General features: G+C 41.5%; 1 protein-coding gene across 3 annotated transcripts; it reads left to right on the top strand.

Annotated features, from left to right (window-relative positions):
• The first annotated feature begins 69 nt into the window (after nucleotides 1-69).
• Nucleotides 70-13,577, top strand: LOC124865856 (mucin-17). Of its 3 annotated transcripts, none has more exons than XM_047361342.1 (3): nucleotides 70-139; nucleotides 1,065-3,398; nucleotides 12,601-13,577. In XM_047361342.1, exons 2-3 carry the CDS (start codon nucleotides 1,083-1,085, stop codon nucleotides 12,958-12,960), a joined length of 2,676 nt encoding a protein of 891 aa, XP_047217298.1. In that variant the 5' UTR covers nucleotides 70-139; nucleotides 1,065-1,082; the 3' UTR covers nucleotides 12,961-13,577. The 3 variants fall into 3 exon arrangements, with proteins under 3 accessions (XP_047217298.1, XP_047217297.1, XP_047217299.1); XM_047361341.1 differs by lacking the exon at nucleotides 70-139 and adding an exon at nucleotides 154-454; XM_047361343.1 differs by lacking the exons at nucleotides 70-139; nucleotides 12,601-13,577 and adding exons at nucleotides 154-454; nucleotides 4,521-4,912.
• The last annotated feature ends 1,629 nt before the right edge of the window (nucleotides 13,578-15,206 follow it).

Below are 15,206 nucleotides of genomic sequence, written 5' to 3' on the forward strand. Positions count from 1 at the left end.
AACATGGCTACTGCTCGGACCCGGTAGGCTGCGACACCATAGCAACTCCCTTTGACCCCTCCCTCCCTCAGCATTCGCAGCATCACCCTTTTTACACTGCACAGTCATATTTGGTCCTCCGGAAATATCCACAGCTCGGGTAAGCCAGTCCCAATGCATCGAGAGTATGGGTGGAGTATAGTTTTTTAATGCAGTGGTTTTAAATGTATGTAAAGCGTGTCCGGTCCATCCAGGCGCCTGCGGCTCCTGGACCAGCAGAACCAGGAATTAGGTGGACAGCGCGCCAGGAAAGTTTGCCCCCGGAACTGCGCTTTCGGCGGCTCGGACCCTCGGCTTCATAAAATGGCTGGCTGTGGGTCCGAGGAAGCTGTGGTACCGAGGAGGACAAGATCCGTTCCAGCTGCGAACTGACACGTTTTTCCGCTTCGACTGAGTTGTGATGCTGCTGTCCCAGGTCCGACAGCTGTCAAGGCGCACACGCACCCTTAGAATAAAAATATTGGCATTTCGGACCTAGGACTGTGCGTAATGGCGTCCTCCGCGGACAGCTCTCCCCGGTTTTATTCCCAGTAATACTATAGACCAGCTACATACTGCAATCCGAGATGAATTCGAATAATATTCTGACGCGAAATCCACATTAAACGTTTTATTCGTGTTGCATTCAGGTGATCGAACGTTGCTCGAAAATGTAAATCCTCTCTTTGGCTCCGTTGCGTCTCGAGTTCCGTTTAAGCTCTCTGTTGGAAATATGCTTAAGTTTAATTAAAAATAGTGCAAAAATAAAAAAGAGAAATATATATGTAATGTATAATGTTGTGTCATATGCGTCGCTCCTTATTCTTTTTGAGAAATAAGCTAGCACAATCTGAATATTGTGAAATGTAAAAGCTGGTGATGAAAATTGGCTTGACCCCTTTAATAAAAACAATAATGATACTAATATTATGATTGTAATATATTTATAACTCCGTTATTTACCACAGTTATTTGGGTTTTAATTTAATGTTGATAATTTAACTTTCTAATCTCGATTTTTTCCTTTATTTTTTTTTAATAAACAGAAATAGTTATGCCCCAAAATGGAATCTCAGTTGGCCTCAGTCCTAACAAGTGGCAGCCTGGAAGTCCAAAATGGCAGCCAGCGTGCAGAGGCACCGGGGCCCGTGACAGAGGTCGTTTTGGACCCAAAGAATAAAAAAATCCCGTCCGGGACCAAACCAGGTAACCTCAAGTCCTGCTCCATTAGAGCTGCGGTGACCATCATCAGGCGAGATGCTCAATCAGTCAACAGGGAACAGGCAGAGGTGGGCGGGACCTCTGAGCCGGTCTCTCAGGAAACCAGTAAGATTGCTGGGATCAGGGAGCCAATTACAGTGAAGCATGGGGTGCCGGTCCTGGGGAAGCAACCAATTAGGATCAGAATTGTTGTCCCTCCGCAGTGTAAGAGGCCAATCACAAACTGTGCTATCATCCCGGCAAAGGACCGTGCTGGGTCGCAGTTTAGGGAACCTGCTTTGGTTTCTGCTGAAGGCCCTATCACAGAGAACATCAGTGGGCAAGCCCTTATTTCATCTGTGGGGAATAAAGAAGAGTTCATTGATGATGCCCCTGAGACAGAGAGAAAGGTTAAGACCAAACACATGGACGGGTCAGAGACTGATTTAATCTCAAACACAGATGCAGTTAAATTATTGAGCCATCACTGGATTAAAGAGGAATCTACAGAGAGAGAAACTGGGCAAAATATTCCTCTAATTGTGCAAGAAGCTGACTGCAGATCTTTGAGAACTTTCAGTGAGGCAGAGATGGAGGAGCAGAAGGAGCCGTTGGATCTGAGTCTGCCCAAGAAAAGAGAGAGGATCTGCGGCCACTTTCTGGAGAATCCCGGCTGCGAGAGCCCCTTGATTATGGAGGTGGATGAGTTTGAGGGAGACGGAGACAGAGACATGGTGGAGGAAGACTGTAGTGAGGGAACAGAGGACTTTTCTTCTTCTGTCCTTACATCTCTGTCTTCAGGAGACTGTGACAATGAAAACCTCTTACTCATTGACGACCAGGGAATCCCATATACTCTTAGTCCAGAGGGACTCAAAGTGCCGCAGATTGATGCTTCCTTTTTAGGGGACCATCAGTCAGATCAGGTTCATTTGGCACAGGAGGAAGAAGAAGACAGGTCATCAGATTTGGTAGGTTCAAGCTTTAGCCAAAGTCTAGAGAATGCACTAATTGCACCTTCTGATGATTTTCCTGCCAGCGATCTGTCACCACAACTCAGTGATCAGATAAATTTGATGACAAACTCTGATGCTTCAGCTGCTCCAGAGTTGAATATCAAAGCTGCTCAGGAGACTAACGAAGCCGTGCCCCCTTCATCTGTGATGAACCAAACCAACCAAACCATTCAGATCTTGACCAACCCTTCAACCAGTGCTCCTCTCCTCCTTCTGTCTTCCACCTCCTCCTCCCCTCAGCTCTCCTCGCCTCCAGTTGGCCTCTCGCTTCCCCTTTCAGTGACCTCACTGGGTGCTTCCACGCCCATGTTACTCCTCCTCTCCTCTGTACCCTCTACATCTATTGATTCCACCCCTACCTCCACCTCCATTGCTGTTCTTGACCTCTCAACTGGTCAGCTGTCCCAGGTTACCACAGCCTCAGCTCAAGTGTCACTTCCTTTGTGTTCTGGTCAGGTCAACACACTTGGATCACCTCTTCCCACCTTTTCCAACCCCGTAATCAGACTGGACCCCAGCAGTTCACCTCTCATCCTGTCAGGTGTTAATAGTGTGGCCTCCGGCCCCGTCTTCACCTCCCTCGCTGTCCCAACGCCCACCGTCTCTCTGCAGGACAGCCACCTCAGCACAGCGAACCTTATCCAAACTCAGATCTGCTACTCTCAATCAAATCCAGGAAGCGAAGCCATATCTACTGAAGAAGTCACCAGTGAAAACATCAAGCCATCAACTTTTGCAGCCTCCTCTGCACAGTCGCAGTCTCCGACATGCAACCCCTCAGCTCTACATGCTTCGGAGGCAGCGGCCCAATCACCAGCCTCAGAATCCAAGTTTGACTCTTCTGATATCCACTCAGAGCACCTTCCTCTGGACGACCACCTTTACTTCTCCAACACCGCAGCTCCTCCCCCTCCTTCTCCTTCACCTCCCATCGGACCCCTCCTCCCTTCGGGAAAGCTGGACTCCCTCGACGCCCTGGACCCCCTCTCTCCAGCGGAGTCTCCCACCAACCTGGGCTCCCGAAGGGTGCTCTGCTGCCAGCTGTGCCCGCGGATCTTCTTTTACCTCTCCGACCTGGAGCGCCACGCCATCACTCACTCGCAGAAGAAGCCTCACGTTTGCCAGCAGTGCGGTAAAGCGTTCAAACGCTCCAGCCATCTGCAGGTAACTATTGTTTCATTAGATACACAGCAGGACACTCATCAGGCATCATTTTAAAGGGATGATGCAAGTTATTACAGTGATTATTTTGCTTTGTAAGGAACAGCAGAATCTTGGAGCAACATATTTCCCTCATTTTTGTAATTTAACAGCCAAAGTATGTAGTTAGCATTTTATGTGTTAGGCCAACATTAAGTTAATTGGTTTTCGAAATTCAAATTCAAAAGTTAGGGACAAACATGGCCTTCATGGAAGAGTGGTAAGATGAAAGCTATTCTTGAAAGAAAGCCATAAAAAGTCATGTTAGCAGTTAACCACAAGCCATTCAGGGGGACAAAGCCAACACAGGGAAGAAGATGCTTTGGTCAGATGAGAACAACATTTAACGTTTTGGCCTACATGCAAAACTCTATGTGTGAAGAGAAATCGTCTTGAACAAAGTATCCCCACTTTGAAATGTAAATGGAAAACACCCCCACATCCTGCTGTGGGGATGCAGTAAAGCTGGTCAGAGTTTATAGTAAAATGGATGGAGCTAAATAGAAGGAGGAAATCCTAAGAGTAAACCAGTTAGAGGCAGCAGAAGCAAAACTTTAAAATTTATATTCACAGCTCTCATCAAATTTTAGGGAGCTTCAGCTGTGCTGTAGAGCAGAATGGGCAAACATTTCTAGATGTGCAGATGAAATCATACCCCAAACGATTTGCAGCAGAAGTTGCAAAGAAAGGTGGACCTTGGGGTGGCAGATACACAGATCATTTTACTTCATAATAATGCACAAATTTACATTAAAATCTCAAAAATATACATTTAAGTGTGTTATTATAATGAAGCAAAAATGTTAGAAATGTAAGTGGTATGAATATTTTTGCAAGGCATAGTATGTTTCTAATGGTTTACTTTTTGCACATAGTTGGATAATCTTTTCTGAAAACAAAAAAACAAAAAAAAACAAAAAAACAAACAACAAATCTATTTTAAAAAACTGTATGAATCTTAAATATGAAAAAAATTCAATCTTTCATAAAATCCTCAACCCCTCCGAGGTTATATCTAAGAAGAACAAAAAATATCAAATAAAAAAAATAAAAATGTATAATTTATAGATATTCTGCATTTTTCAGGAAAGACAAGGAAACGTTCGACCTTCAAGTAGGACCAACCGAATCACAGGCCTGATATACACACTGAATGTCCCCTGCATGTTACTTGTGATCCGTCGCAGTGTGTCTTGCTGCTTTTCCACAAATCCCATTTAAACTCCCAGTGGATGTTACTGTGGAACATTAGAACTCTTTATCTCTTCCAGATCACATTATTTTCCTCTTAATTTGCAGCAGTGATGTTTTTTTTAACCCGGATGCTTGTGAAAATACAGCAGCTCAAATCAAAGCTGCTTTCTCATTAAGAAATGTATTTGCAGACTGTTGTTTGGCTGTTATTTTTTTGACCCACTGGAGGCACAAAAACAGTGAGCGGTGGTGTGTTATTCTCTAAAATAAAGACTTTCTGATTATTTGTTTTGCAATTTAATGAAAACATTTGACTTTATCCATTATTTTTCAGGATATTCTTTCCCTTCTGCTCTAGGCTCTACACAGTTTTGACATTTGTTTCTAACTTGCATTATTCCTTCTCCTATGAATTGTAATGTTAGGGTTAGTTTAGAGAAGCTTAGGTTCATACAGCCAAGGCTATACAGCTACAGCTTATTAAAATGTCAAGCTTTTCAGCAACCAACAAGATATTAATATAGAGTTATGTGTTTTGGCTTCTGTTTGAACAGTTTAAATTTTAATACAACTTTATGTAGGAGCTGAACAGGTGGACCTGTAAGTCAAGAAAGGCCATGCTGAACAAGGTTATCTTATGGAAATCATTTAAAGGAAACAAGGTTTTGAGTTCTTGATTTCCTAGTATAAAGCTGTATTTCTAGAGGTAGTGAGAATGGGGGATTCTGACAGGCAGAGACATAAGTAAGTATAGTAACTTCTGCAAAACTGACATCTTAATGACCTCAATTCTGACACTGAAGTCAAATATACACGTTGCCCATTTTGTGGGCGCTTCTTTTATTCTCTTGTTCACACTTTTGAAGTTTTTTATACAGGTTGTTCAGAAAGTATGTCAGCCAGACACCTAAGTAGCTGAGTTTTTCCTCGACCAGTCAATAGAGATTTGGTCTTTGAGCTCTGTTGAAGGACAATAGTTAAAACACAAAATTTGTGTTTAACCTGCATCATGAATAGGTGCCAAATGTGTCCACCAGCTCTAGAAGGGCCTGGATGGGTTGTTCCGGTTTGGAGAGATTTAATAAGACATCATCAGCATATAAACTTATTTTATGTTCCCTTGAATCAATTGCAATACCATGTATATTGTTATTTTCCCTTATTGTGTGGGCAAGAGGCTCTATATAAAGGGCAAAAAGAGTTGGAGATAGTGGACATTCCTGTCGTGTGGATTTTTCAGCTATATCCAGTAGGTGCTGAATAGAGTTCTTTAATACTATTAATTGAACTTTCAGAAAAGCCAAATCGCTCCAATATTAAGAAAAGGTACTCCCAACTGACACAGTCTAATGGCTTTTCTGCATCTAGACTAACCATGTTTAAGAATCAATATAGATCTATACAAGCTAAATAGCATTTTATTCGTTTCTTCTTTTAGTGTAACTCATTTAATTGCTTCAGACCGAGATGGTGGTGTTGCCATTTTCACTAGTGTCCAATTTGATGTCTTCAATAATACCAGACAGTTCTTTTTCAAAAGCCTTATACCACTCAGCTGGCACACTGTCTGTGCCAGGTGTTTCATTGTTTTTTATTTTTTAAATGTCTTCTCCAACTCTTTTTTTATCAGCAGGTTTAGGCAAACATTAATTCTGACATTAATTCTGATATCCTCCATTTTTTACATCTTCTATATTATTTTGTTTCAGTTTTGTGTATAACGTTTTTGGATTCCTTCTAAACTATTTTCTAATATTATTGTCTTTGGGTTATTTATTGAGCATACTGATTAGATTATTTGTTTTTCGTTAATTTTTCTTGCAATTAGTTTTGTTGCCATTGATCCGGTTTCATAAAATGATTGTTTTAGGAACTTATACTTTTTTACTTCTTCGTCTTTCTATATTTCCAAAAGTTTTACTTCTTGTCTTCATGATTTCTACAGGAGTATGATCACATTGACTATTAATATGTGTACCTTCCAAGTCTTTTAATGTATTTTGTAGTTAATGTCGTTGTTTCTCCCTCATTTTCTTAATAGCTGCACTCAATTAAATGAATTTGCCTCTTATAACAGCCTTAATGTGGCCCATAAAATGCTAGGGTCAACTTTTTCTTGAGAAATAATTGTTTTCTTTATTAAAATTAGAACCCCTGCTGCCAATAATATGTATAACTAATTGTTTTCTAACATGACAGCCTTCTTCCATACCATTTTACAAGTTTTGAGCATACAAAGGGAGGGATCTTCTCTTCAGCTCACCCCACAAATTGTCTTTAGGATTTAGCTTTGGGGAGATGACCGTGGAAGAGGACTGATTTTATGCCCTGTGAACCATCTCTGTGTTGATTTGGCCATATGTTTTGGATCGTTTTTCTTCTTAAAGGCCCGGTGATGACCCTTTTTCGGTTTTTTGGCAGAAGCCACCTGGTGTGCATCTAAAAGGTCCTGGTAATTCAAGAGGTACATGACATTATGTTCTCTAACAAGGTTCCTAGAGCCTGTGAAAGAGAAACAGGTCTCCACCATACATAATGAGCATGAGGTGCTTTTCCACACAATCATTCGGTTCTTGCAGCCTTTGTTTGGGAGTTCCTGCTGCTTGTTCTTTACACGTATTCTGAGCAGAACGTTTTTTCTTGAGTGGTTTCCGACAACCATTGTGTGATTAATCAGAAGTTTGAAGTTGCGACATTATTACACTGTCAAATGCTGTAGTGAGAGGGACCTTTGAGGACTTCCCAGTAGCTTTGAAGTCGATTTGTTGTCAAGTCTTAAATGTCCTAACCAGAAGGAACTTTGCTCTTGTTCCAGCCTTTTTTTCTGGTATTTACCTGGATGGTGTCTCATTGTTTTTATGGAGATTTTGTGACTTCAAGATGCCACTCTTTGCTGCAGTTCTTTAACAATTAGCTAAGGAGTGATGAGTGGTGGCAAGAAAGGCCTAGGTTCTCATCTAGCCTGGTTGCTTGTGGCTAAGATAAATAGACCTCAGTGTCACGTCGTATTTATTTCCAGAGGAAACAAAAAGTCAACAATTACAATTAAACGTTCCTTGACACTTTGAGCAAAGTAAAAAAGTGAAGTCTACATTTATTTTATAGCAATTGTTAGGGTGCTAATATTGATAACAAACATGATTTTTTTAAGACCAATCAGTTCCGAATAAATGTGACAAATTGTGGCTTGTGAAAACCTTTTTGCTTTGTACACCAGAACAGAAGGATATTTATTTTATTACAAGTATTTGCTCAGAACCCAGCACACATAACATCTTTACATTGGACACAGAGTGCCTTACAAACATACTCATACTAAATAAATTTTTCACATTTTAATCTCAAACTTCAATTTGTTAGGATTTTACATGAAAGAGCAACACAAAGTTGTGCATAATAGAGAAGTGGAAAAAACAGAAAAGTGTGGCATGCATTTGTATTCTGCCCACCTGAGTCAATACTTTGTGGAACTATGGTTTGATGCATTTACAGCTGGGTCTTCTGGGAAACGTCTCAATCAGATTTGCACATCTAGATCTTTTTTTTTTTTTTTGCCTAAACTTCCATCCATTTATTCATTTTCTTTACCTGTTCATCCTTGCAGAGTCTCCAGTGGTCACTGGGCTGAAAGCAGGGCACCAACTGGACAGGTCGCCAGTCCATTACAGGGCAATGTAGAGACATGCAGGACTAAACAGCCATACATAGTTACACTTAGACCTAAGTGCAATTTAGCTATTTGCAGCATAGCCAAAGCTCAGTCTGATTGGATGGGGTGTGTTAATGTAAATTGTGAAATCTTGCCACAAATTCTCAATTTTATTCAGATCTGGTCTTTGACTATATCATTCCATTCTGGCTCTGGCTGCATATATAGTCTATTGCTGCGTTTCATTAAAAAGTCGGATCTGGGAACTCAGAGTTTATGTCATCTCTGAGTTGTAGCGTTCCAGTTTCCTACTTGTTTTTGTTTGTATTACTGTCAACTGTAACAGCAGTCTTACAACAATAACAATGACAATAAATACTGTTGTACTTTGTTCTATTGTGTGTATATAAACAGCATTAAAACATCTTGTCTTATAAACACTGAAAATTAGTAGTGAACAACTGACTAAATGTTACATGAATGTTAAATAACTGCTAAAAACAGTGAAAGTAAGTGCATTTTACTACTATTGATGAAAGTCTTGTTGCTCCAATTATCCGACTCGTAATTCCGACTTTCAGGGGCATTCCATTTGAAATTTCCTACTTGGAAGGTCAGAAATTCCAACTTCCAAGTACAAATGGAGCACACTGTATATCCTTCGAGGATTACCCTGGATGTACACTGTAGCTCCATCCACCCCCCCTACACCCCTGAACAGCTTTCCTGTATATGCTGAAGAAAAGAATTTCCACAGGAAGCTGCTGCCACCTCTATGTTTCACAGTTGACCACAGTGAAGTGCAATGTAATGTATTTTGGACAAAGGCCAAAAAGTGCAGTTTTGATTCATTTGACCAAAGCACCTTCATCCACATGTTTGCTATCTCTCCTAAGTGGCTTTTGAGAAATTGCAAAAATACTTCCTATAGTGTTCTTTCAACAATATATTTCTTCCTGCCACCCCTTAATTAAGGCCAGATTTGTGGTGTGCAATACTTACAGTTGTCTTTTCAGCAGATGCTCCAACCTAAACTGTGGCTATCTGCAGCTCCACATTAATTACCATGGGCCTCTTGGCTCTTTCTCTAACCGATTTGCTTTATGTGTAAACACTAAAAAAGTTAAAAAGATGAAGCTTTTTCTGTCCATTTTGTATATGCAGGTGTTTCTGTCGGTATACAGTACAGACCAAAAGTTTGGACACACCTTCTCATTCAAAGAGTTTTCTTTATTTACATGACTATGAATATTGTAGCTTCACACTGAAGACATCAAAACTATGAATTAACTCATGTGGAATTATATACTGAACAAAAAAGTGTGAAACAACTGAAACTAGAAACCTGCAAGCAGCTTTGAAGGCCCTCGCACCCCTCAGCGCAACTCGGGCTGTTGAGCGACCACGGGAGCCTGGCATCTCCTCATACACGGCACCGACGATGACACTGCTTCACTTCAACACGTCGTCACTAAGTAGTACTGTGAGCAACATGTCATATGATCTTTGGTCATGCAGAGTTTCGGTCTGGCAAAAAGCATTAAAAATTTCGAGCTTGTTTGTTTGTGGGTGGGGCAAAAATGACATCATCAATTGACTGTGTCAAAATGTCAATCATTAACTCATGATCATGTATACTACATTTTAAGTGGATCCGATGATGTATGAGGGAGATATAGCCCTTGAAGTGTCCTAGGGGGCGCTATTGATCCAATTTTAAATGTAATCCAATAGAGCTGTTTAGGGGCTGACAAAGATCAACCATATTCAGTTTGGAGTGAATCAGACCTTCCATATGGAAGCTACAGTCATTTGTTTATTAGTGGGCGGGGCTAGAGTGATGTAATGTATTGACTGTGTCAACATGTCCAGCATTGATACATGATGATGTACAGGAAGTTTGAAGTGGATCCGATCGGGCATGAGGGAGCTAGAGCACTTGAAGTGTCGTAGGGGGCGCTGTTGAGCCAAATTCATATGTAATCTAATAGAGCTGTTTAGGGGCTGACAAGAATCAATCACATTGAATTTGGTGCAGATCAGATGATCTATGTGGAAATTAGAGCCAAACGTATGGCCATGGCGTGACGTCTGACTTCGCCGCGCCACCACGGCCATGCCCTTTTCTAAAAAGTTGCTGTGCTTCAAACGAAGTTAGACCCACTAGTTGTCTGTGTTCTGACACACTTTCAAGTTGATTGGGTCAAGAGGGTCAGAGAGGCACCTTTCCAAGTGAAAAAAGTGACTTCCGGTTTTCAGGGGGCGTGGCTTTGATGATGTCAGAATATGATCTCATAGGATCATCGGGAACCCAAAGGTCCTCCTTCATGCCAACTTTGGTTTGATTTGTTGTTTCTTTGGGAAAGTTATTGCATCTTTTCACTTTGAGCGCGAACGGCAAGTTCGTGCCCCGGCCACGCCCCCTAAACATGGCCGAAAACTCAAAATTTTGATAACTTTTAATCCCCCATGCCTTAACTGCATATTGACCAAATATGAAGCCGATAGCTGAAAATCCCTAGGAGGAGTTCGTTAAAGTTCGAGGTGAGTAAAAGTGAAAAACGGGCAAAAATCGGCCTTTGACCCAAAATGGCCGACTTCCTGTGCATTTTAGGGCATACCCCCAAGAGACTTTTTTTCTTGGTTTGAGGAGTTCTAGCATTGTGCCAAATTTCAGATCTGTATGACTTACGGTTTGGCCTATCTCACGTTTGGGGGCGTGGCTAAGTGGTTTTGCCACGCCCACTGACGACGACATTGAAGAACAAAAATTTCACGCGGGGGACAATTTTGGGTAAAATTTGGTGAGTTTTGGGATATGGCAAAGTCCCCATATTGCCCCGCCAAAAGTCCCCGGAATAATAATAAGAATTCGCGCGATTACAATAGGCCCTCGCAGTTTTCCTGCTCGGGCCTAAATATGTCTTATATTCTAGGTTCTTCAAAGTAGCCACCTTTTGCTTTGATTACTGCTTCGCACACTCTTGGCATTCTGTTGATGAGCTTCAAGAGGTAGTCACCTGAAATGGTTTTCCAACAGTCTTGAAGGAGTTCCCAGAGATGCTTAGCACTTATTGGCCCTTTTGCCTTCACTCTGCGGTCCAGCTCACCCCAAACCATCTCGATTGGGTTCAGGTCTGGTGACTGTGGAGGCCAGGTCATCTGGCGCTGCACCCCATCACTCTCCTTCTTGGTCAAATAGCCCTTACACAGCCTGGAGGTGTGTTTGGGGTCATTGTCCTGTTGAAAAATAAATGATGGTCCAACTAAACGCAAACCGGATGGAATAGCATGCTGGTTCAGTATGCCTTCAATTTTGAATAAATCCCTAACAGTGTCACCAGCAAAGCACCCCCACACCATCACACCTCCTCCTCCATGCTTCACGGTGGGAACCAGGCATCTAGAGTCCATCCGTTCACCTCTTCTGCGCCACACAAAGACTCGGTGGTTGGAACCAAACTTGGACTCATCAGACCAAAGCACAGATTTCCACTGGTCTAATGTCCATTCCTTGTGTTCTTTAGCCCAAACAAGTCTCTTCTGCTTGTTACCTGTCCTCAGCAGTGGTTTCCTAGCAGCTATTTTACCACGAAGGCCTGATTCAAACAGTCTCCTCTTAACAGTTGTTCTAGAGATGTGTCTGCTGCTAGAACTCTGTGTGGCATTGACCTGTTCTCTAATCTGAGCTGCTGTTAACCTGCGATTTCTGAGGCTGGTGACTCGGATGAACTGCTTTTTTCTTGTCATAATACAAATTCTAACAATCTATTCAGTAGGACTATCAGCTGTGTACTGTATCCACCTCCTGCACAACACAACTTATGGTCCCAACCCCATTTATAAGGCTTGAAATCCCACTTATTAAACCTGACAGGGCACACCTGGGAAGTGAAAACCATTTCAGGTGACTACCTCTTGAAGCTCATTAACAGAATGCCAAGAGTGTGTGGAGCAGTAATCAAAGCAAAAGGTGGCTACTTTGAAGAACCTAGAATATAAGACATATTTTCAGTTGTTTCACACTTTTTTGTTCAGTATATAATTCCACATGTGTTAATTCATAGTTTTGATGCTTTCAGTGTGAAGCTACAATATTCATAGTCATGAAAATAAAGGAAACATAAAGAAAACTCTTTGAATGAGAAGGTGTGTCCAAACATTTGGTCTGTACTGTATCAAATACAATTTCAATAAAATACGATGAAGTTTGTGTTTATAGAGTGACAAAATGTGGAGAAAATTTCAAGAGGAATGAATACCTTTGCATAGCACCATTAATACATTAAACCAGTTAGAAACATTCATGGTTTCTTTCAACAGAGACACAAGCACATTCACACAGGCCAGAGGAACTTCGTGTGCCCCATCTGCACCAAACGTTTCAGGGAGGCCGGTGAGCTCCAGCGCCATCAGCGGGTGCACACCGGAGAGAAACCCTACCAGTGCCAACTTTGCCACACGCGCTTTGCCGAGCGCAACACCCTGCGGCGGCACACCAAGCGCAAACACCCGTTTCACCAGGTGGCAGTGGAAATGCTGAACGAGAGAAAAGACAGAGGAGATGGGGCAGGAGGCGCTGGCAGAGGAGGGGTGCAAGAGGAAGAGGAGAGCGCTGAGTGGTACAGCTCTGCCGTATCCACTCTGGATAACTCTGAGTCTGAAGTGGACACTGCTAACTGAAGGAAGAGACGCTGAAAGGGACGATCATCACCACTTAGGGGCTAAACTTTGACATTCAAAGAAGGGAGCACTTTCAATATTTATTCCAGTTTTAGATGTAAAGTACATGAATGTGCATTATTTTAATTAATGGGCCAAAATCAAACAAGTAAGACTTGATTTTGATTTTATGTTTTGCATAAAAGTTAAAGCTCCTAAGACTTCAAATGTTATTTAAAATATCAACATATAAATATGCGTTTTCATGCAATCTGTGATAAATCCCTAAAGTGCTCAGAAAAGAAAGATTATTTAGTCTAAACAGATCTCTGCTTTAGTTGTACATAGAAAGAGAACTATTTGTAAAAGCTGCACTTCTGCACTATCTCATATGAAAGATGTGATCTTTCCTACCGTCAGAGACACTGTGAGTTGTTTGCACTTGTTTGATTTGAATTCAGAATTCAGTTTTTCACATACCAAGGAGGAAGTTTCTTCTTTATGTTTAAGGGACTGATTTTATCCATATCCAGTAAGATTATGACCAAATGGTTTTGGGTTAATCTAACACAATAACTAGATTCTTTTTCCAGATGTGATTTATGTTAATTTATTGGAATAAAATATTTGCAACCATACTTTTATTTTTGTCACATTGGTTTTCTTCTACTGTTTAGTTTTTCATGTGGCTGCTTTACAGAATCAAGTGTTTCCTTAACCCTGATTTTTCCTCAAATGTTCCTCTAAATGACATGAACCTCTTTTAGATAACAAACCCCAGAACAAGGGTCTGTATCTCTCTTCTAATTTAGGCTAATCCTTGGCCTTGATTTTCTTCACCACATTAATCACCAAAGAGGAGGCTTTGCATGGATCTTTGTGATAAAACAGATTAAAGATCGTGAATGGCTGAGTGTGCAAGCTGGCCACTTGGACTGCCTTCAGGGAGTAATTGAGTTAGGATAGCAGCCCTCTGTTTTTGGTGCTCTGTGAATTTTCTGCTCAATTTAGGCCATGAAGCCTAACGGAGCTGGCACAAGATAAGCCTTTAAATACAAAATGGCTAAAATGGCCTGAGCGGGTCGTCATGGTCGGCCTTTTTCTCATTCCTCAGCTGGTCATTGCACGGATAGAGAATAATTTCCACAGAAGCGTCTGTAGAAGAGGTGGCAGGTGTTCAAAGGTTAACTGACCAGTTTCTGCCATAATGGGCAGTATGTTGCTGGAGAGCCTCAAGGATTTGTTCCAATAAAACTGCAAAAGCAGATGTTATTATCTTTTATGTGAAACAGTTATTTTTATTAAAGCAGTCTAAAATGTGTCTTAATTCAGCAAACCTATCCTTTCGTGAAAACCTAACACCTCCAGGTTGATTTGGACAGCTGTCTTCCCTAAATAAATAATAAACAACATTTTGTGTTTAGTAATGTTCTCTTTATATGCCAAGTCTCTGTATAATAACTATCAGATCTTGAGAGACACCTGAAAAGAGGCTTTTTTGTCCCGCTGTCATAAACCTAACCATTAGGAGTTTTGTTAGACATTCTCAAAGTTTATCTGCACCAGTGTCCTGGGGATTTATAAAAAATGAACACCTTAAAGCTGCAGTAGGGAGTTCAGAGAAAACTGTGGACTTAGCCTGAAAGTTTGAACAAGCACACCTTACAGGTCCCTTTTCCTTACTCTCTGCTGTGCCACAGCCCTCCTGCAAAAACTCCTCCCGCATAGCGGAGCCTGCTGTGAACGCGCAGGCTAGTAAGTAGGGCTACCGATGATGGCAGATAAACAGCTATGGCACATTTACTGGTTGGGACGAAACATCAACGATATGCTTTACATTGACCATGGCCTGCACATACTTTGACTGCAAAATTGGTCCTCATATCATTAGCACAGTCATTAACAAGCCTGCAGCACACTGGCAATCTTGAGCATGCAGGGGAGGGATGTGAGCAGCACGTACACAAGCGTAATTAACACTGCTAAGATATTCCTCCTCCGTCTGATTGGTTGACTCTGACCAGGAGCAGTACATTTCTGTAAATGGCAGTAGAACCACAGGGAGGAGCCAGAGAAGCTTGATTTGTTCACAGATAATCTGTCTCATATTATACTGTCAGTGATTCTTTTAACAAAAATGTAAGAAATAAATTTTTACAAAAGTTACCTACTGCTTTATGTGGTTCAGACATAAAACAAAGGATGAATTTGTGGAAAAGCACATATTGTCCACAGTTTATAACGGTGCAGGATCTGGGATGCTGTGG

Source organism: Girardinichthys multiradiatus, chromosome 3, assembly GCF_021462225.1.
Source record: "Girardinichthys multiradiatus isolate DD_20200921_A chromosome 3, DD_fGirMul_XY1, whole genome shotgun sequence".
Taxonomy (NCBI): domain Eukaryota; kingdom Metazoa; phylum Chordata; class Actinopteri; order Cyprinodontiformes; family Goodeidae; genus Girardinichthys; species Girardinichthys multiradiatus.

Coding starts and splice junctions, on each gene's coding strand:
- LOC124865856 (XM_047361342.1), top strand. CDS start 1,083: ATGGAATCTCAGTTGGCCTCAGTCCTAACAAGTGGCAGCCTGGAAGTC. Junction 3,399..12,600: donor AACGCTCCAGCCATCTGCAG/GTAACTATTGTT, acceptor TTCTTTCAACAG/AGACACAAGCACATTCACAC.